General features: G+C 34.6%; 1 protein-coding gene and 2 long non-coding RNA genes across 26 annotated transcripts in view; 2 read left to right on the top strand and 1 right to left on the bottom strand.

Moving 5' to 3' along the window:
- LOC144297092 (uncharacterized) overlaps positions 1-767 on the top strand; it is a 39383-nt gene extending 38616 nt beyond the window's left edge. Inside the window, exon 4 of the long non-coding RNA XR_013364156.1 lies at positions 650-767. This is a non-coding gene — a long non-coding RNA (uncharacterized LOC144297092). The remainder of the gene's footprint in view (positions 1-649) is intronic.
- Positions 1-22561, bottom strand: part of SOX5 (SRY-box transcription factor 5) — a 994522-nt gene that overhangs the window by 81644 nt on the left and 890317 nt on the right. For all 24 annotated transcript variants that reach the window (XM_077870731.1, XM_077870732.1, XM_077870738.1 and 21 more), the window contains one exon: positions 22325-22410. In XM_077870731.1, the coding sequence (XP_077726857.1) occupies positions 22325-22410 (86 nt within the window). The remainder of the gene's footprint in view (positions 1-22324; positions 22411-22561) is intronic.
- LOC144297634 (uncharacterized) lies at positions 9954-11391 on the top strand. The gene is made up of 3 exons (XR_013364590.1): positions 9954-10057; positions 10898-11068; positions 11170-11391. It is a non-coding gene; the product is annotated as an uncharacterized LOC144297634 (long non-coding RNA).

Genomic DNA, 22561 nt, shown 5'->3' with positions numbered 1-22561 from the left:
TATGTCTGGCTATTGTGTAGTTTTACCATTAAAAAGCTATCGTGAATACATGTGCAGATGCTATAGCATTATCTATGTAAAGCTGCTATCACCAAATGCTAATAATACACAGACAATCTTTATTACTTTATTCCAAATTCAGTCCCACTCAGTGTGATACTTGGACGGAATGCAGAGCTATCAATGAGGGGTGGAGTGTTGATAGGGTGTGAAGATGGCATCTTGATAAAAATTAAAGAATACATTTGAACTTACTTAAATTGTGAGACCTTTTTCACAGGTATGATGCTCTCAAGCTGTTTCTGTCACGCCGCAGATACTGAAGCATATAAATAAGAAATGCTTCAAATGTACTGGATTTTAAAAGGATTTCTTCATTTTGTGATACACCAATGCATCTTGAATAGTTAGGAAAAACATTTTGACTTTTACAATTGAAGCGGTTCCTTAAAGATCCAGATATATTTGCAGGAGTCATGCAAGAAAACACCAACTGATAGTTTATCTCTCTCTCACTCCCTCCTTGTTTTTTTTCTACTCCACAAGCCATCTTCATGTACTGCACAGTAATCCATTACAATATGTTCCAACATCTGCCTCCCCATATGATGTATGACCTATTCGATTGACCCTTTTTATGCCGCTCCAGACTTTCCGCTCATGACTGTGGGAGGAAGAACGCTCTGCATCCATTCCTGAGGTCACTAACCAGTAAATACATCTCCATTTGGCAAGGTAAAGGGGACGCTGGCTGGAAAGCTCTGCAAATCTTTTATATATCAGTGACTATACTCATAGCTTTAATTAGTTTAATTTATGGGAAAAAGCACTGCTGAAATTCCTTTCAAAGTAACAATAAGAAGAGAATGCTTGTTAAGGGGAGGGGGGTTTATTTTCTGTTGTTACCAAATATTTTTACTGAATATAGGGAAGCTGAATATTATCAGAAAGATTTTTAAGGCAATCACTTATCTTTGATTAAGTTCATAATTGTGAAATCATTGTTCATTTTAACCCAATAGATTGGTGGCGGTATGTAATAATAATAATCAAAGCATTAAAAGTAGTGAGCATTTTTTACTCAATAAAAACAGAAAATGAATGTTAAGTCATATTAAATCAGACTATATATTATTTTGTATATTACAAAAAAAAAAAGCAACAAAACATACTTCCAGATTGCATACTTGCTGGAAGCTTGAAAATACTTGGCGCATATGGGGAGAGGCAGTGCAAGAGCCATGATTTTTCTCAGTGACTATGAAGTGCCACTCACTTTGCTAGAAGTCTGCATGCTATTTCAGGGATCACCATAACAAGTCTGTGTGTTCAGTGGGGGTGGTTCGATAACTTGACAAAGATTAAACAACTAGTAGTTGCAGAAGTCTGGGTATCCCTGCAAGTTTTCCTTTCTACTATGTGCCATATAAACTTACCATATGGGGGTAACAATGTTACTACTAAAAATGCTTTCCAAACTTAAAATTTGTGATGAATTCTCTATATTGCAGTGGGATTCCCCTACCTGCTGGCCGGTGGAAGCAAGGATTTTCCCTGACTCTGAGCCAATGACAGTTTACAAGCCCAGGGGTTAGAGGCTTCAAGAGTAAAAGACTTCTTGAGTCACTCGTGACAGAATTCTACTTTCCCTGAAGAAAGTACATCCCTTTAATATGTATATTTTTAATTTAGTTGTTTTATTTTACTGCTGGTACTAACGGACAACACGTGATGGATTAAAATAAAAAGAAAAACTTCCTCCTATGGATTTCTCCCTTATTTTTTCCTTCCTTTTTCTTCTATAAACTTTCTTGATTAAGAAAACTCTAGGTATTATATTAGTGTTGGTTATTTGGGCACATAAAAGGAATCAGTCTAAATTTTGAGAGAAATCTGGATGCAGAATGCTAATAGCAGCAAAGATAATCATAATAGCTAAAATTTATAGGATTGTTACTGTGTGACAGGCCCATGCTGTCTCTCTCTGAATCTTAAGAAACAGATACTATTATTTTGCGGAGGAAGCCATTGAAGCATAAGGAAAGTAAGTCATTTGTCCAAAGGCACATAGGTAAGAGGCAAAGAATAGGTTAAAATCTACATCTTTTTACAGAGCTCAAAACTTTTTTTTTTTTTTTTTTAAGAGCTCAAAACTCTTAACCAATGCCTTATGAACATCTTTTTTGGTCATTTAAATACAGTAGTAGGCTCTGGGACTTTGGTGCAAAAGAGTGGGACGAGGGCAACTCCAACTTCTGATAGAGCTTGGGCTCTTATAAGAACTATATGACTGCCGTTGTGGTGCAGAAAGGACATGAGAAGTACGCAAGAGGACATCTTCCCTAGCATTTTCATTTCCTTCTTCATGGCCACTGCCAGTAAAAAATGTTTCAGTTTGGTTTACTTCTCAATTCATGGTGTTTGAAGAGCACATGAGGGAGAGCTATGATATGGTCAGACAGATTGGGAAAAGTTTCTCTACAAATATGATTGCTTGGAGATCAGAGAGAATGAGATGTTTCAAATATGTACATGGAGTAGAAAAAGCACTAGCAGAAAGACCTAGTGGTAAGAGAGAACATGACAAGCGTGGGGTATTAGAAGAAGGCCAGTGAGTCTCTAGTGTGGTGGCAGAGATGTTCAAAAAGGTAGATGAGGAGCCATAACAATTTAAGAAGAGGAATGACATAACTAGATTTTCATTTCTATAAGATTAGTCTAGATATAATATGGAGAATTGATTGGAAGCATTTGGCTTACCTACATTCAACTTTTAATGGAATAAGATTAACATAATCATTTTTACACTATTCAAAATTGATTAAAAATCAATGATACAATAAATCTGGATACATAATTTTCAACATTCTGAGTTTCACCCTTATTTCAATATTTGCTTTTTCCTGGATAATTTATACTAATATTTCAATCATGCTGAAAAATTTTATATTTTGTTTCAGTCCATAGTCACTAACCTTGTTTCTTTTGGATCATTTAAAAAAAGAATAAGAAAAAAATATACTAAAAATGAGCCATTTGCACTACCTACACCACACATTACTCTTAAGTCAATTAAAATAACAGAAACACACTCTACTAGTACCTTGCATTTCCAATCTGTCTTGAATCATGAGAGGCTTCCATTTTAATTGCATGGGACACACTTCTCATATCATCAAAGTAGTCCAGAGAAATCATTAACGATTGTAACTTCTCCTTTTCTGCCTTAAACTGATTGACTCATTCAATATTTATTTATTGGACTCCCATAACTTACCAGGTTTTGTTCTAGACACTTAGAACACATCAGTGATGTTCTAGACACTTAGGGCACATCAGTGAACAAAGATCTCTGTGTTAATGATAGGATTTTAAATGTTTTTCCTCCGAAAAAGACTTGCAAGACTTTAATCTTTCATTCTGTCTATCTAGTACTTCTCTAACATTTCCCCATATGACACTATCATTTGTGGTTATCATGATTGGGAATTTATATATCCATTATTCTTTATATCTGTAAATGAATATTGCTTTTGAAAGAAGTCAAGTCATTATTGAAAGTCCATGATTGAGTTCATGCTTACAAAATGGATACACCTTGAAAACATTATGTTAAGTGAAATAAACCAGACAGAGAAGGAGAGAAGGTGAATAGAAAGTATAATAGAGTTACCAGGAGCTGAAGGAAAGGAAAAGGCAAGTTATTATTTCATGGTTACAGAGCTTCCATTTGGGATGATCAAGAGTTCTGGAAATAAATGTGGTGATGAATATAAAACATTATGATGAGATTTAATGTTATTAAATTATACACTTAAAAATGGTTAAAATGGTAAATTTTATTATTATGCATATTTTGCCACAAAAGTGGAATGATTAAGGGGATGATAGAAAAAAACAAACACTGTTTCCCAGTCCTACATCAAGCCTTATTTTTTAAAAAATATTTTTCCAATTTGTTCCCATGTGTTGGTTCATTTTGTACATTAACTCAAGTGAACATATTTAAAGAGGGGAAAGGAGTAATGATGTTTTAAAGTAAAAGGAGGTTGGAAATATTAGTTTTTTAAAAAATACTAAAAATTATTCTAGGCTACAGAAACAAATATAAACAAATATAAAAGAAAGAAGAATATGTTCTAAATCAACCCAATTTGGTAATGCCCCTTTCAAATTAATGGTCGCTCTGAAACGGAAGCTACAACATCATGTCAACCCTTCCCTGACTTTGGAAAAAACACAGCATTTGCCTGTCCTACTGTAAAAGGTAGTTCTTTCTTCACTTTCCCCTCCTCTCTAAAGCTAGCTTCTTTTTCATATTCAGATGACTGTTTATGAGCTCAATCCTGTTTCAACTGTCAGTCTTTACATCGAGGAAAGATAGATGGGACACACCAACCCCAACCTAAATGACCTTTGGATGTGACAAGAGTTTTAGGTCAGCCTTGCTAAATGGAGGCCTTGGTGTATCGAGACATGCCTTGGGGTGAAATTTACAGTGAATTTATTATCTCCCAATGCCCTTTGGACTGCTTCCCACCATCAAACACTATGGCAGCACTTGGAACAGGAAGAAATACATTAACTGGAATCTGATCGTTTTAAAAGGTTACAGCTGCCCAAATATAATTTAATTTCATACTTGCCCTTTGAGGGTTTGGTGTATATTTTCATTTTATGACTGCAAATGATAAAGCTCTTAAGATTCCAGGCAATAAAAAGAGAAAAAAAAAGTATTTTAAGGGTTAGAAGTCTATTCAGTTCATACTCAATGAGTGAAGTGACAAATTAGCTTTTTAAAAAAAATCTAACATTTCTCTTTTTTATTTGGACCATCTCTTATTCCTCTTCTGATCGTACACTTCTATGTTTGGTTGAAATTAGTATGTGAACACTGACCTCAGATCTCAGCTAGTGTGAAAATAAAAAGGGTGATAAAGAAAAAATGAAGATAAAGCCAAGCTGATTTAAAGTGAAAATATTTTAGTATAGGGGACACGTTTTTCAGTAGTGTTCCCTCTCATATGATTGGGAAAATTTACCCATCAGAGTATATCAACATGAAATCGATTTACCATTGATTCTGTACTTCTACAGTATATCACATTTCTGCAAACTTTAAGGAAAGGGTCACAAAATCCTCCATAAATGCCACACCACAGCCTCATTTGTTTAATTACTAAATATTACTATTCTTTTATTAACAGAAAGTAAGTGGTATGGTGTTTTTAATTCAATAAAATTAATCAGAAAAAATCAGAAACAAAAACCAGATAAAATTATCTACAGTTTATTTTAGTCATCAAAACAAAACAAAACAAGCCCCCAAACCAACTTTTGCTCTTTCCCTTTAACCTGATACTTTATCAGACTTCACAGTTCTTTAAATATCAATCCAATAGAGTTTGAGGCAACACAGTATTTTGGATTCACTATTCATAATGAGGAAAGCTACATAGTGAAACTTTTAATCCATATAAGCCAAATACAACTTAAAGTTGTGCACGTGAGCCCACGTGAACATGTATGAACACGTGTGGACACATATGCATTCTTTCGTCACTTTTCAATTTGATCAATAAATACTTCTTGAAAGATTTGAGATAGTTCCTGTGAAGTTTATGCTTTAAACAAATATTTTAGATTAAGAGGGTACTACTGATATGAACAACAAAGAAACATAGAATAATCAGCATTTAAGTATTGTAAAACTTAAACACAGTAGATGATTATAAATATTAATGTATCTTTTCAAAAAAAGATTTTATTTATTTGAGAGAGAAAGAGCACAAGTGGGGCATGGGGACACAGGGAGAAGCAGACTCCCCGCGGAGCAGGGAGTGTGGAGCAGGGACCCCAACATGGGGCTCGATCCCAGGACCCTGAGATCATGACCTGAACCTAAGGCAGACACTTAACCAACTGAGATACCCAGGTGCCCTAATACTAATGTATCTTTATTAGCAAATTAATTTCGTGTCGGTATGTCACTCTTCTCAAAGGATTTTGCATAGTATTTAATTTGCATAATGATTCTAGTGGTCAGATATTACTATCCCCATTTATAGATTATGAAAATATAGTCTAGCAGTTAAGGAATCTGACTCAAGTAGCAAACCCAGTTGGTTACTGGGACTCAAATGCTCTAGATGGTAAAGGGTAATGGGACTTATTGTTTTATTCATTCATTTATTTATCCCTCTTTTAATCAACAAATATTAATTAAGGGCTCACCTAAGGTGAGAACAATGAAAACAAAGATTATCTAGGAATCAATTCCCAATTCTTTAAGAAAAAAGTCTTATGCTCATTTTTCTAAGGAAGATATAGAAACAGCCAGTAGGCACATAAAAAGATGCTCAATATTACTAATCATCAGGGAAATGCAAACCAAAACCATAGTGCGGTATCACCTAACACCCATTTATATGGCTATTATCAAAATTAAACAAAGCAAAACAGCAAAAACCACAAGAAAATGACAAATGATGGTGAGGATGTGGAGAAACTGGAACCCTTGTTCATTGGTGGTAGGAATGTAAGTGGTGTAGTCTCTGTGGAAAACATGGCAGTTCTTCAAAAAATTAAACCTAAGATTACCATATGATCCAGCAATTCCCCTTCTAGGTATACAATCAAAATACTTGAAAGCAGGAATAGGGACAGATATTTGTATATCCATATTCACAGAAGCATTATTTACCATAGCAAAAAGTGAAAACATCCAAATATCTATCAATGGTTGAATGGGTCAACAACAGGGTTACACAGTAGCAACAATAGAATATTATTCAGCCTTAAAAGGGAAGGAAATTCTGACACATGATGGACCTTAAAACATAATACTAAATGAATAAGCCAGACACAAAAGACCAAGCATTGTCTGATTCCACTTATGTGAGGTACCTCAAATGGATAATTCATAGAAACAGAAAGAAGAAAGCTGGTTACCAGAGACTTGGTTGCAGAGGTGGTGACAAAGTCAGGAGTTACTGTCTAACAGGTATGAACTTTCAATTTAAGATGATGAAAAAGTTGTGACGATGGGTAGTGGTGAGGGTTGTACAACAATGTGAATGTACTTTATGCCACTGAAATATATGTTAAAAAATGCTTAAAGTGGTAAAGTTTGTGTTACATGTATCTTAAAATAAAAAGTAAATCCATGGAAGGTTAATAAAAATTAGCAGAGTTTGGGTCACAATCAAAATTAAAAATAAAATTAAGAGCAAAAATTAAATACTTAAGTCTTCACACTAACAATATCAGATGAGAAGTTAACAGATGAGAAGTTAACATCAAAAGAAAGCCAAAAGAACAAAGCATAAGCAAAGAAATGCTGGAATTAAGGACAGCAGACAGAACTGAATGCCATGTTAAAATAGGGGGACTGAAAGCATGACTGCTGAACTATAAGATAGTTCAAAAAAGGCCAAAAAGATCAAGGGAATTTGAGGGGTGATGAAACTGTCTTGTACTTTGACTGTGGAGGTGGTGGTGGTTGTGGTTAAAACTCATAGAATTGTGCATCCAAAACAGAGTCAATTTTACTGGAACTTAATTTTAGAAATTAAAAAAAAAAGATACCATGTGAAAATGAAAGAGATCTTATTCAACAACTTTGACTTACAGTTCTAAACCATTTAGGTCCTTCTTCCCAAGAAAGAGTCAGAAAAAGTGGGAGTTTGCTAACACTGTAGATTACAATGATTTTTTTTTTTTAACATTACAAAATTCAGACCTGATCTTTCTTTATCTTTAGTATCTCCATATGGGTATAAAAAATGAAATACAAATGGTTTCAGTGTACAGGAGAGCAGCTAGCCAGGGGTTACCACCCACCGTTTGAGATAAGAGGAGTATAAAGTACTGATAGTAGACTATTAAATAAACAAGGTGAAAGCGATTCTTTCCATCTCAGCTGATGCTAAGAAACCAATTGTGCTGCACTTTCTTAATATAAAAATAATGAGTAGTGCTTCCCCATCTACATGTTTCCTTTCCAAGAGAACTCACACTTCTTTCCCAATCTATGAAGCATGGTTTGAAAACATACCAATTCTAATGGGAGAATGAGTGAAAATAGGACTGTTTCAACTGTTGCTGTTCTGGTCTAAATGGAAGCCTCTACTATTGGCATAGTTAGCTTCATAAATAGAGAAGATGAATTAGGCTAGGATCTCCTAAGATCATTTAGAATGTTATGAACTCTATTTAAAACAACAAAGGCCCAGATATACATACTATCTTCTGATTGTTCTCATCCTTGCCATTTGAATATTCCTAATTTCAATTTCTGACCCATTGGCTTATATCTGGATTAATCCTTTACCTGTTTATTCAACAAGCAATACTTCCAAAAAAGAATAGTTCCTCCATTTTTTTTCACTGTTGTGGGAGAATAACAAGGAAGTGAGAGGTTCACATCTTGAAAAATGAGAGAGAAGTGAAAAGACTTGAAAAGAGGAGAAGAAGGCAGCCCGGGTGGCTCAGCGATTTAGTGCCGCCTTCAGCCCAGGGCATGATCCTGGGGACCCAGGGTCGAGTCCCATGTTGGGCTCCCTGTGGGGAGCCTGCTTCTTCCTCTGCCTGTGTCTCTGCTTTTCCCTTTCTCTGTCTCTCATGAATAAATAAATAAAATCTTAAAAAAAAAAAAAAGGAGAAGAGGGGAGAGGGAAGAAGTAAAGAAAGACTAACGGGGGAGGGTGGCTAAAAACAGAGAGAGGAAAAGTTAAATGAAGAGAGGAAAAAAAAAAAAAGAAGAAGACATAAAAGTGAAAACAAAGAGAAAGATTTCTAAGATACCAGAACAGAAAGGTCAATTTTTAAAACTAGGTTTCTATTTTAAAATCTTTAGCAGTCCCCAGGGACAAAAAGGTTGGTATTGTCCAAAAACTGTGGCTGTGTAATTGAAGATGATGACATTCTGATTACTGCTAGGAAATTATTTTATGTGAAATTGTTATCTATTTATTTCTAGATAGCTCTTCTTTTCTTGTGTGTAAGTATGCTTTTAGGTTGTGTATTGGGTAATCTAGCACTGGTCTGACCTGCTCATCTTTCTTTTCATCCCATGGAGCTGTAATAGGAATAATTAAAACTTTCTTGCCTAATTGGATCTTCAGAGCTTGCTTGATTATTTTCAAGTTTCTAAATCATTTCTTTTGAATGCTTCAGATCAATAATTGCCTCATTACCATTCTCTCATGTTTTTCTTGACAGCACATGAATAAATGTGTCCATGAATCAGAGAAGTCTACTTGTAAACTGCAAAGGTTCCTTATGGGGACTTCTGGGGCTCCTGGTTCCTTTCACTTGTACTTCCTTTGCTTCATTTCCCCCCTATCCTCCGTTATACATAAGTAGGTCAGCTAGAGGAAGGATAGTAATATGCATTTTACATATAAGAAAACTTGAGTCACAAGCAGATTGAATGACTTGAGACCAGACTCCTACATCACTTCAAAGCCAGGTTGCAACTAGAACCTTTATTTGTTTAGCAATGTGAGTGGTTAGGAGGATCATGATTGATCAGCTACTTTGGCTGCCTTTATTATGTCCTGTTTATTCTTATGCCCAAACTATGCATGTTGTAAGACTCTCCCCATTGTAACAAACACTACAACTTTCCAGTGGCACATGGCTTTCCCTTCAAAGAGAAAAGCTTGTCCCTTTCCCAAATGACTGTCAATACCGTGAAAGCTCTAGTAACTCATATGGAATGAAAAGAAATAAAGAGAAATTCTATTTTTAGGAAGAATTGAAATGTAGGTTTCTTGTAATCTTACACGTAAAGATTTTTATATTAAAAAATTATTTTCATAAAGACATTCTGCTTGCATTAAATACTTGAATAAAGATGGATTTTCTCAATCACCATACTCTTTTGTACTATAAGACATAATCGCTCTATCTCCGAAAATTACTTGCTAACTTGAATTACAAAATGTTTTGCTAGGCTCATTTTTGACAATGGGATATACTTGAACCTAGGAGATTATGATGAGGATGACAACAGCTAATGATGGCTGAATGCTTATGCTATGCTCAACATTTTGTAAGTAGTATCTCATTTAATCCTCACAACACCTGTCTGTCTCATCTAGGAACAATATTATCAAATTTCACATGGGAAAGAAACTAAGAATAAGAGGTATTTAGTAACTTGATCAAAGACACACACAAACAAGGTCTCATTATAGAACCAAAGCTCATAATCCATTATACTGTAAATGCCATTTGCATATTATTTATTTGTAAGATTTATTTGAATATTTAAAAATATTTAAATAAAATTTGGGGAACATGTTTTAGAGAAAGAAGAAAATAAAACGCTTAAGTAATTTTAGTCATCTAACTAATTACAGTGCCAGCATACCATTATACTACCAAATGGTTACAATGGAAAGATTGAATCTATGATGAGACACTCTATGCTTTCAAACTGTATGCGATGCTAGCTTATATCTAAGGTGACACCAAAACATCTAAACTTAAAATTGTTGTGGAAGAAAACCAGATATAAGATGAATCAAATGAAGGAGGAAAAAAATGAACACATAATGACCTTAGCTTTTTTGTTTTTAATTGTTTAGTGAAATGCCTTGGCATAACTTCTGTATGTTAACCAAATGTTTTAGCTGTACTATTTCTAATAACCTTGTATTCCTTTAAAACTAAAGAACTTAATTTAGAGGGAAACTAGTCATATGAAAAATATTTAAGGCACATATTTGAAGTAGCTAGAGTTGCAAGGCACAGTATACATTTCCAAAGGAAGATGGCTATCTTAAAGCAACTATTAGAGAAGGATCGACAATATTTACTATAGTTCTGCCTCATACCTAAAAGGAAACAATTGCAATTTTCACTATCACTATTACTTTTTTCATTCTAGGCTGAAGAAGTTCCAATAATTGAAAAAGCAAGAGAATACTGTTGTAATTTTCATGTTGGAGGCATTAATTATGCTGGCGCAATGCTCATTGTAGCAAATCATTTGGGAGCATACTTTGAATCTGTTCATCCATTTCCTCCTGTCTACTTCCTATAGTCAAGAAGTGGCTGGGTAAGAAAAAGGAGTATGACATTAAGGAAAAGGTCAGGATTAAGAAATATGAAATAATTAAGGGTTTATTTCCCTAACCCCCTTTCTTCTCATGCCTTCAGTTTGGCAGGACAATATTGAGAAACTTCCATAGGAAACAGCAAATTGGAAATCGACAAGACTGACTTAAGTTTTTTATCTGAAGGAACCAAATAGGACTCTATTTTCAAGTCTCCTGAAGACACTTGCCAACCAAACACAGCTCAAAATTGTTATGTAGTTTTTCTCCTTGGTGTCTCTCTCAGAACAGTTCTTTCATGACTACAAAATCTTGTCTGCATGATTATATAATCATCTTTGAATACTATCTTTCTTCTAAGAAGCAAATAAAATATCAACAAGACTTGTGATGTAAACAATCTCACTTTGAACCTTCTATGAACAAATAGATATGAAACAGCATGCTTCTCTGTTGTTTTGTTTTCTGAATTCCTTGATCTTTCAATAGCTTTTCACAAAAGAATTAATTCACAGAGCACAATCACTGAACTCAGCAAAATGAAAGCAATTCAGAAGGTTGCCATTGTTACTAATATGCAAATACTGCCCATTGTTTTATTCGTCCTTAATCTAATAGTTTAAAAGCAAAAATAACAATTTTTCCTCCCCTTTTCTATACAAAACAACTTAAAAATAATATATATGAATATATGAGCTTATTTTTAGGAATACCATGGTAAAATAGGAAGAAGCTAGATTTAGCTTTCAGTTGATAGGATTCCAGGTGGTACCCTTCTATAATATCAGATTTAGCCAGGTCATCACTTAGAGTCCAAATTGCCTCATCAATAAAATTAAAGAGTTGGACTATAAGAATGGCTTTAAAATTTTGTTCTAGCAGCAGAATCTTTCATTCAAACAGTCTTAGCTAGTATAACTTGATTATAAAACAAATAAAAATGAATGGTACTGTTTGGGGTGCTTGGAGCCACTTGGACTCCTGGGTATAGTCTAAAATAACTCTTTTCAATGAATGGTCTCTGAGATCCTTTCCATTTCAAATATACTCAATAGGACAGGAGGTTTTGTGACTTTCTTCAAGTTCTATTCTACTTTCACACTCCATTCATTCTTTTACATTTCAAGCTCCTCTATAATCCATTAAGGATTCCTAACTGACTCATCTTTGCATTCCTTATGCTTAGCTTAAAAGCTTACAAAGAATAAATATTTGCTGAGTAAATAAAATTTCCAGGATACTCTGGGGTTTATAAAAATAATTTGCTTCCACATTCAAGTTTGAAACCATAGGGATTATTTCCTTAAAGGAAGTTATGAAAAGTTTATAAACTTTCTCAGATTTATTTTATTTTATTTTATTTTTTTTACTTTCTCAGATTTATATGAGAAATAGTTTAATATCTATTGACAACAGAGGAGTAAGACAAGAGTATATATTCTGCTAATATATCTAGGAAAAGAGTAGGCTTTGAAGGGGGATACCAGAAAATCTTTTTTATATTATTTATTTAAAATGCATATTACATTAAAGGTATCTATGTAAATAACTTATTTTAAATTTTATACGGTATTTATTTAGAATAGTTCTGGGTGGCTCACAGAGACTGTTTATTTGCATTATACCCATGGAAAAACAGGACTCAACAGGAGGCATTATTTTTATTTTATAGACATAAATATTGAGATAAAGAGTGAGCAACAGCAAAATACAGAACATTATACTCCAAGTAACTTCTCATATTTGGGAGGATAAGTAAAATCATTGCTTTCCACAGATTCTTGTGATGATGGATCTTAAAATTAGACCACACAGGGGAATACAATTATTTCCTCATAAACAAGATGATATGCTTCAATTTTACTGTTTGCTTTACCTGCTGCCCTGCAAAGTAAATCCATGTAAGAAAAGTCTGCCAAGTCTTAATTTGTGAGACTGCCTTTTAGAAGTAGTTGTAATTTCAGTTAATAATACCTATTAAATAACTAACAATACCACACATTTATTATTACTTAGCACATAGTGTTTGATAGTTGGTAATAAATATTTTTATTGTTCTAAGCACTTTATGTATGCTATCTCATTTAATCCTCACAATAAGATATCATTTATGCCCATATTACATGGATAAAAATTAAGGGATGGAGAAGTTAGGTAACTTGCCCAAAGTCACAGAGCTAGTGAATAGCAGAACCATGGTTCTTGAAGGCACAGATGGCTGAAGGTGCCACTTTTAACCATTACCTTATAATGCCTCTCACTAAGCAATAGTGCCTCTTAAAATATTAATTTAAAGATAATGCATTAATATAACAAAAATTTTTGATTTACTCTTTATGTTTTCTAGTTATCCCCTGCTGAGAAACTAGATTTTTCTGTATATAATTAACTACAAAGACTTCTGCCCTATGTTTACCAGTTTTATATAATGCAATTTACATGTTCCAGTTGCATGCTTTGAGACTTAGCCATGCAATTAAATGGAAAATATTCAAGGATAATATTCAACAGTTTTCTGATACCAACAAACACCAGCATTTGTTCCTCTTGAAAGGCATCTGTCTTCATTTGAGTTCTTTAGATTCAAGATTCTTTTTTTTTTTAAAGATTTGATTTATTTCTTTGAGAAAGAGAAAGAGAGAGAGAGTGCATGGGGGTGAGGGGAAGAGGGAAAGGGAGAAGCAGACTCTCCACTGAGCAAGGAGCCCAATATGGGGCTCGATCCCAGGATGCTAGGATCATGACCTGAGCTGTAGGCAGATGCTTAACTGACTGAGCCTCCCAGGTGCCACTGGGTTCAAGATTCTTATTGATCCTATTAAAGTAATAACTTTTACTTATCAAACTCCTAAAGTTGAATTTGTCTCCATAAATGGTTCCTTGAATAAATGAATGGATACTAGTAATATAAACTAAATTGACAATTAGGTTGAAGAATAAATTTCTAATATAAATACAATCTGTGAATCTGAAAAATGTTAGTTGCTCTCTCTTATATATAGCCAAGACTAGAAAATTGAGTAGTTTCTGTTTTTCTTGGTAAAATGAAAAAACTTTACACCTTTACAATTTCAACAAATTGGTATTGTTCTTAGAATCTACTGTTGGCTTCAAGACTTGCTATCCTTTTATGCCATGAAACATTTTACAGTGACTTAAATATGTTTTGATAAAGAGAACACAGAATGCTATCAAGGAATATGCATGGACTGATTTGGCACAGAAAATCTGGCATTGGCAAATAGTTACATTACTTCAAATACAATTTAAAGTTTAGCATTTATTTGATTGGCCATTACAATAAAAATGGGTTCTGTGGAAAAGCCTACATGTACTAATGTTTCTGTTAGCATGTAATGAGATACCATGAAGCTGCTGGAAACAAGGAAATACAGAAATAGCACGAAAAAGACACTGCTTGTACTGTCTCCATTGTCCAAATGTCAAAACAGCTCCCGGGAACCCTAGGGGTGGTAATAACTATGGAAGTAGTTCCTACCAGTTCTTTCTTAAAGGAGATTCTTGAACACTGCTGGGTTCTGACTCTAGCCCATATGGGCTTGGAAAAGTCAGAGAAAATGTTGGCTGCACTTTTTCAGGCCTATTTGCATATGTTCTTTAGTATGCAGAATGTCTCTGTATATAATTTAATTGTTGGGTTTTTTGCCTCTATTAATACATATGCAAATGACTCACACTTGCAGCTGTGCTGTATTAATCATATGTGTGCTTCTGTCTGTCTGCCCTGCAGGCTCAGGGTCGAAAGGAGAGGAAAAGAGGGAATTCACTCTTTTAACCTGCAAGAAAACTCACTCATGCAGACAGAAGTCCGACAGCAAACAGCACACCAGGGTTGCGACTGAAATGAGGAGCAGTTGAGCATTTTTCACCATGTATGAATACGGTGATGACCTAAAAGTTACACAGAACCATACAGTATGTAGGTAGGTAGAGATGAAGACCAACCTTGCAAGTAATTCTTTCAATAAGGAGGTAAAAATCCTCACATCCAGACCTCTCCATATGATTATTTTTCCCTTATTGATTTTCTGGGCGTTTCTTGTGGTTAGACACATAAAGCCATGCTCAGTCACTTACAGTGGTCTGGGAAATATGAAACATTTATCTGTGTCCTGTCATAATTATTGACCTCCTTGGGAGACTGGCAGGAGGTTGATAAAAAGATGAACTTCAGTTTTTCATCCATGTCTGCCTTGATGTTACTCTCTATCAGATAGAAGCTTAAGCCATTTCCACTAGGACACCCATGTACCTTTGACAGCTATGAGAAAAGATTGATTTCTGTTGATATTTTGTATGATTCATTCTCTAACTTGATCACGTGTCATCTCTCATTTCCTCAATCTCAGAGAGTGCATGTCACTGATGAAACTGGTTACTGGAACAACAGTCCCATGTGATTTCAATTATGGCAACTTGTAATTCTGAGTCTTTATTCCAAAAAAATATTATTATGGATTAAAAAGTCATCCTCCTGAATTTATTCAAAAGTTTCACTAATTCAGTAGAAATTCTTGAATGAATGCTACTTGCTTATTTTGAGTAAAATATGACCATCCAAGGATAATTTCAATGTTTTTTTCTTTGCTTATCACTATTAATCATTGGCTGGAGTAGACATTTTTGGCTTCCTATAGGTAGAACAGGTGGCAACCATCTTTTGGCCAACACAAATACAGTATTTATAAAGTGAGAAATAAATGGATAAATATTTCCTTCTAATTTCAAATCTTAGAAGCCTTGCTTAAATATAGAAATAGTATATATACTGCATTATAACTATTGCTATTAAAAACTTCATGATGCCCATTAAATAAAATGCAAATTAACGACAATGAACATGAGAAAAGAATGTTAGATGGACTGTTGCCATCATTTGGTTTTATTAATTAGAAATAGATGATTCACTTAGCTGATTTTATCCAGTCACAAATGTCCAAAAGATTCTAAGTGTAACTTCATTTGGCTTAAATAATTATACTCACTTTTTGATATTGAAATGAAGCTGTGTTAGTTTCCTATATAAATCAATCCCCTCCTCTAAAAAGAGGCAATATCAGGAGAACAAATGTCAAGAGTATCATTGGCTCTTGAAAGAAAAAAAAATGTAGCTTGAAGAAGAGGAAAGAAAATAAAAAGAGAAGGAAAAGGAGGAAAAAACATAAAAGGGTAATAAACCCAGTACATGATATTGCTGATAGGATAGTTACTATTTTGATAATGCACCAGTCTATTATTTAGGAATCACTTACCTCAGTGTTATGTTGGTAAGGTGAGCTATATGGAGTCAAAGTATCTACAGCAGCTCATATTTTTATGTATGTCTGTACATACATTAACAAACAATACAAGAAAAAAAAACAAACAATACAAGAATAATCTAATATTATGACGTTTGGTCTTTTGTGTGTGTGCAAATTCTAATTACTTTAAAGGAATTACATAAACCACAATACATGCTAAAACACATTCTTTATGCAGAAGCCCATGGTTAAAATGAGATAAATGGAAGAAAGCACAGGAGAGATAGTTAGGGATTTCTCATATACTAAGGATCTTCTAGGAAGGGCTGAAAATATAAAGTTCCTAGGTCTTTAAACTAACATTATTTGTTCCAGAAATTAGTCATACACTGCTATGTTATATTATTAAAAATGATTATGACTGTTAGCTCATGATAGTTTCTTTCATGGTGTACATATGTATTGAGCACCAGCTATCTGCTAGATATTAATCTGGGCACTTGAGATACATTATTGAACAACAATAAAAAAAATGACAGTTCCTGCTCTGGTGAAGCTTAGAGGATATTTGGAACAGACAGACAATAAATAAGGAAAATAATAAGTAAGTTTAGATACTATGTTTGAAGATGACAAGTGCTATAGAAAAAAAAATGAATAAGGGAAATGGAAAATGTGGTATCTCTGGGAGGGTTATTTTGTGATTTAAACAGGTTAGTTAGGGTAGGCTGAGAAATGACATCAAAGCAAATTCTTGAATGAGATGAGAGAAAGAGGCCTCCAGGCAGGGAGAAGGGTGTTTCAGGTAGAGAGACAGCTGATATGAAACTCTCATGTGGGAGCACACCTTGGTAGGTGAAGGGACAGCAAAGGGCTAGTGTAGCTGGAACAGACTGAGTAAGGTAGTATAGAACAAAACTATTATAAAAATATATTTTGGGGATCCCTGGATGGCTCAGCAATTTATTGCCTGTCTTCGGCCTAGGGCGTGGTCCTGGAGTCCTGGGATCGAGTCCCACATGGAGCCTGCTTCTCCCTCTGCCCATGTCTCTGCCTCTCTCTCTCTTTCTGTTTCTCATGAATAAATAAATAAAATCTTTAAAAAATATATATATTTTTTAAATACAGGTAAAGTAAGTACAGTAGTGCTAAACATGTTACTAGGCATATAGTGTTTTCCTAAGTTTATTTCATTAAACTAGAATAGGTTTTTTATTATAAAATTTCAATGTATATAATTTTTTTTCTTCCACGAGTCAATGATGCCTTTGGTGTTTGTAATTTTGCTATTGTCTTTTTTAAGGGATGGAAATTAATTTATGTAGAAAACTAATCATTACTATTCAGCTTAATTCCAATATTATAGAGCAGAATAGCTATTTGAGCAAAATAGATACCTAAATTATAAATGTAATGTTGATTCATTCTTCACTCTTTCATTTAATAGATATTTATTGAGTTCATAAAATACTACAAGCATTTGGTTAAGTGCAAATGATGGTGAGTCATCGTCTTCATAGATTTTGCCATCTGGTAGAAGCCAGAAAGTAGAATTTAAAACATTTTCTACAAGTGCTGTGAGAGGGGAAATATAATGTGCTCTTGTAAGAATTACATTGACCTAGACGAGGGGACAATGAAGTATTCCTTTAAAAAGTGAGGTTTTAAGCTGCAACCTCAGGGAAATAACAGTTGACTTGGCAAAGGTGATGGGTTATGGGGTTCCAAGAAGAGGAAATATCACAAAGAAAGATCCAGAGAACTTGAAAAAAATAGGGAGCCATTTAAGATCTTCAAATAGGAGAAGGACATGATCAGATTTTCTAAAATCCGAAAGATCATTCTGACTAATGTAGAGTAGAGAGAGCATCAGAGAGGGCAAGATGAAAGCAGAAGACCAGTTCAGGGGCCAATATGGTAAGTTAGGCAAGCAACGAGGGTAGTCTAACCAGAAAGGTACTAGTTATGATGGAAAGAAATGGATGGATCCTTAATGTATTTGTTAGGTGGAATGAATAGACAGTGAATGAACAGGTGTAGAGGAAGATGAGATAAGGATAGCTAGCTCTCATGTTTCCAGGCTGAGCAAAAGACGGAATAGAGACATTTGCTAGGACCAGAGAATGAGCAGGTCGAGGGGCAAGTAAAAGAACTGATAAATTATATTTTGTACTCAGTCCATACTGTCTGTAAACACCTATATATTTACTCTTGATAGCCAACAAATACTTGTCTATATGGATTTGAGGCTCAGGAAAGACTGAATGGTGGAAGAAACAGATAGATATTCCATTGTAAAAGTCAATTTTTATATTACATAAATTTTTAAATAAGCTCTATGCCTAACATGGGCTTGAACTCACACCTGTGAGATCAATAGTTGCCTGCTTACTGACTGAGCCATTCAGGCACCTCAATAAGAAATAAATAAAATGGTGCCTTGGCACATGTTCATTTGTATGCTCTCTATATATAATCCAGATTAAGCTATTTTTTTCCTATAAAAGATAAAACTAAATATATCACAATGCTTAGACTACTTTAACTGCTCCTATATACATAAGTAAGGTGATTTTAAAGTGTAAGGTATATTTTATTACATGGCAAGGATTTCATTATTTTTATCCAGGAACATGAAATAATATTTAAATAATTAATAGTTGCTTAATTTAAAACGTCATTTTGGTTGTCTTTTAAAATAACTGTACTCAACTTCATTCTTTCTTTAAGGAAGCTTCTGATTTTTTGGTTTTATTTAACATTATATGATCCAGGTATGAACAATTACATGCAAAAGACTGTTTCAAAAGAAACACAAATGGTAGGCAAACAAAGTCAATCATGAGTAGGAATATATTTATAGTGTAATTCCTTAGATCTAGATGTTCCAAAAGAGAGGCTTGAGTTAACATGTATCTGTGTAAAGTGGGAAGAAATGGAAATGCAGTCTGAAGTAGATAGCTGTCCTTATAAATCTGGCTACTTCTTTCAGCACTGTGATGGATATAGCATATTTGTATGAGTGCCAATTAATCAGCATTATTGTTATAATTTGATTAGTTCATTACTGAGTTAGCAAAAGTCCTAAGAGGCGTAATGTCTCCAAAGTTTAAAATCTCCTGTATTTGGAGAAGCAAATATAATTGTTTAAAAGTCATGGATTTGGGACTCTGTGACCCAGTTTTCTTATTTGTCAAATGGAGATATTACTACATAAAATTAAGGTGTTGTAATAAGAATAAAATGAAAGCCTCGCCAAAGCCTTGTGAAAGCCTTGCCCAAGAACCTAGTATAAGAATCTAGGACTAAATCTTAATACCTGGAAGAGAATCTTAGTGACTTTCAGACCTGGAAGTGATGGAGTCTACTCATGGTATTAGTAAGGGGTAGCAAATGGGGATCTGATGGAATATGATTAAAAGCAGAGTTTGAAGAAAATTAAAACAGGCTCAAACATTATACCCTACACTGAAATGAAACTTCTTAGAAATAGGTACACAAGATTGGGGTGAATATTCAATAGGATTAAGGTAAGACTGCTGAGTCGGTATTGTAGTTAGCTTGTCTCTGATGCATCTGGGCAGGTGTGTGGGGGAAGAATAGAATTTGATTGTTATCTTCAAGCAAAAGGAAGGAGAGTAGAATAGGTTTCCTTTGTAGCTCTGGGGAAAACTGGTGTCAAGGTTCAGGATCTGTGAATATAGTGTCAGGAATATGAGTGGAAAAGTAAGTTGGTGTAGAAGTCTTAGCAAATGTTAGAGTCAGTCCACTTCAGAGAAAAGCCAGATAGCTGCCATGACATGCTTTTGAAATGTGTTTGCATTTGAGTACCATTTTTAAATCAGAAGCAAAAAAATATGTGTGTGTGTGTTTATGTGTATATGTTTTAATAGTAGCTAATGGCTTACCACAAAAGAGTTTGGGATTATTAATTTTCCTGTTATACCACAGTGTTGGTTTACTGAGATCCTAACTAAAACTCATATATTTTAATGGGTAAAATGCCACTTACATAAAAAAGAGCTTCATTCTATTTATAGATCAAATTGTAGTGAAAGCTAGGGCAAATACGTTTGGTGGTCTTTTTGTTGTTTTCTGAAAATGAAAAAAAATTAAGATTTTATTTATTTATTCATGAGAGACACAGAGGCAGAGACACAGGCAGAGGGAGAAGCAGACTCCCTGTAGGGAGCCCAATGCGGGACTTGATCCCAGGACCCCGGGATCATGACCTGAGCCAAAGGCAGATGCTCAACCATTGAGTCATTCAGGTGCCCCTGAAAAAAAAAATTTATATCTTGATATTTTAAGGGAACCTGACATATTATGAGGATGGAAACAAAAGATTTCCAAATATTTTAATACTATCTCTATAGGAAAATAAGTTTGGATTGTTGTCTAATGAAGCTACTTTCTACTAGAATCTTAAAATGAAACATAGGAGATGCTTCCAACTTGCCCGTGCTTCCTCTCACCATTAATCCAAGAGTGAAAGGAGACAAGAATGTCTAACTTGCTTTGAAAATGGACATCTGAAATCTCTAAATCTCCTATTTCCACATTCAAATATATTGCTGTATATTCTACCCCTTTCCCTTAATTTCACGACTCTTTTTAGTTTTACCTATTGGAAACACACTTCCCAATGTATTTCCAGCTCTAAGTAGCTTCTTGCAGAAAAGGTAGACTAGGAATGATTGTTATTAACCTCTGTAAAACCCAGTACATCTCAGCTCTTTGCATGTCCTCCCTCCTGGGTTTTCGGAAACCCATCGGGTCTTCTGACAATCCTCCCTGCCGTCCAGATGTACCTGTCTCTTGATGCTACAATATAAAACTCTATTTTTCCTTATAGACTAAGATCATGGGATCCCTGGGTGGCGCAGTGGTTTAGTGCCTGCCTTTGGCCCGGGGCGTGATCCTGGAGACCCAGGATCGAATCCCATGTCGGGCTCCCGGTGCATGGAGCCTGTTTCTCCCTCTGCCTATGTCTCTGCCTCTCTCTCTCTCTCTGTGTGTGACTATCATAAATAAATAAAAATTAAAAAAAAAAAAGACTAAGATCATCTATCATGACAACGCACTTTCATGAATACAATTTAAGTTTATTAAGCACAACTGCTTTATATCTGGGTTCACAGGCATACTGTGTCTTTCAGGCAAAGGAAAATATAAAACTCACAGAAGAGATTAATTCTATTATTAGATTATCTGTTATTCCTGTTAATTGCATAACTATGAAGTCTATAACGACAGAAACTAGGGAAGATTTTACAGGATGCTGATTCAGAGATTTCAATAGTTAATGAAAGATACCTTTAATATAATATTCTTGATGTTCTTGCCAACTCCAGAGACAAAATTTCTAAAATCACTTGGACATTGGTAAAGTTATAGTAAAGTTATCACTGACATTCTTGGATATATGGGAATATGTACTCCTCAAGGCTAAAAAGGTCTCATAATTGATAAACGTCTGGATAAAGTTGCTTGTTTATTTGGGTGTTTACTTATTTGGTTTACTTATCTGTGATGCTCAATGGAGTTGGCATTAGCAGGAGAATAAAAAGACCTACAGAGTCAATAATATTGGGTATCCTGAATATTTTTAAATGTAGTTTTTGTTAAGTTGCCTTGATTCATAACAATCTGTTTGGATATCGTTGACAGTTTTTGTTCTTCTTATCTCCATGAAGACCATCCTATGATGAAATTATGTTACACAGTAATCAAAGCAAAACCAGACCCATTTTTGTTAAATCATACTAGGGAATAAAAAATTACAGTTAGCTGCTTTTAGCACAGAAAACAGGGCTACAAATTAAAAGAATCAACATCTCAACTTTTGGTTGAGGATCAGTGCAAGTAAATTCAAAAACAAAAAAAAAGTGTGAAACAAAAATCACTAGTCAGTTTTATTCTGCTTTAACACATTAATAGCTGTTTTCGATATTTACTTAACCTTGGTCTCTCCTGCATTGTTTCCCGACTTACCTGCAGTTGGAGCGGGCCTAAGCCTGGTGTTGCTGCGGCAGCAGCTGCCATGGTAGTTGGGATCAGCTGAACAGGGTAAGGGTCACCTAAGTAAGAGAATAATAGAGGTGTCAGCACCTTTTATCTACTCTCCACCTGCAAATTAAACTTGTGCATTCACTCTTTCCAAAAGCCTTCTTTTGTGTGCCTTGCTGGGGCCTAATGAAAAGCTCTATTGTGCAGCCTTTTACTAACACT

Source organism: Canis aureus, chromosome 25 (assembly GCF_053574225.1).
Source record: "Canis aureus isolate CA01 chromosome 25, VMU_Caureus_v.1.0, whole genome shotgun sequence".
NCBI classification, from domain to species: domain Eukaryota; kingdom Metazoa; phylum Chordata; class Mammalia; order Carnivora; family Canidae; genus Canis; species Canis aureus.
This window is presented reverse-complemented; position numbering and strand designations above follow the sequence as displayed.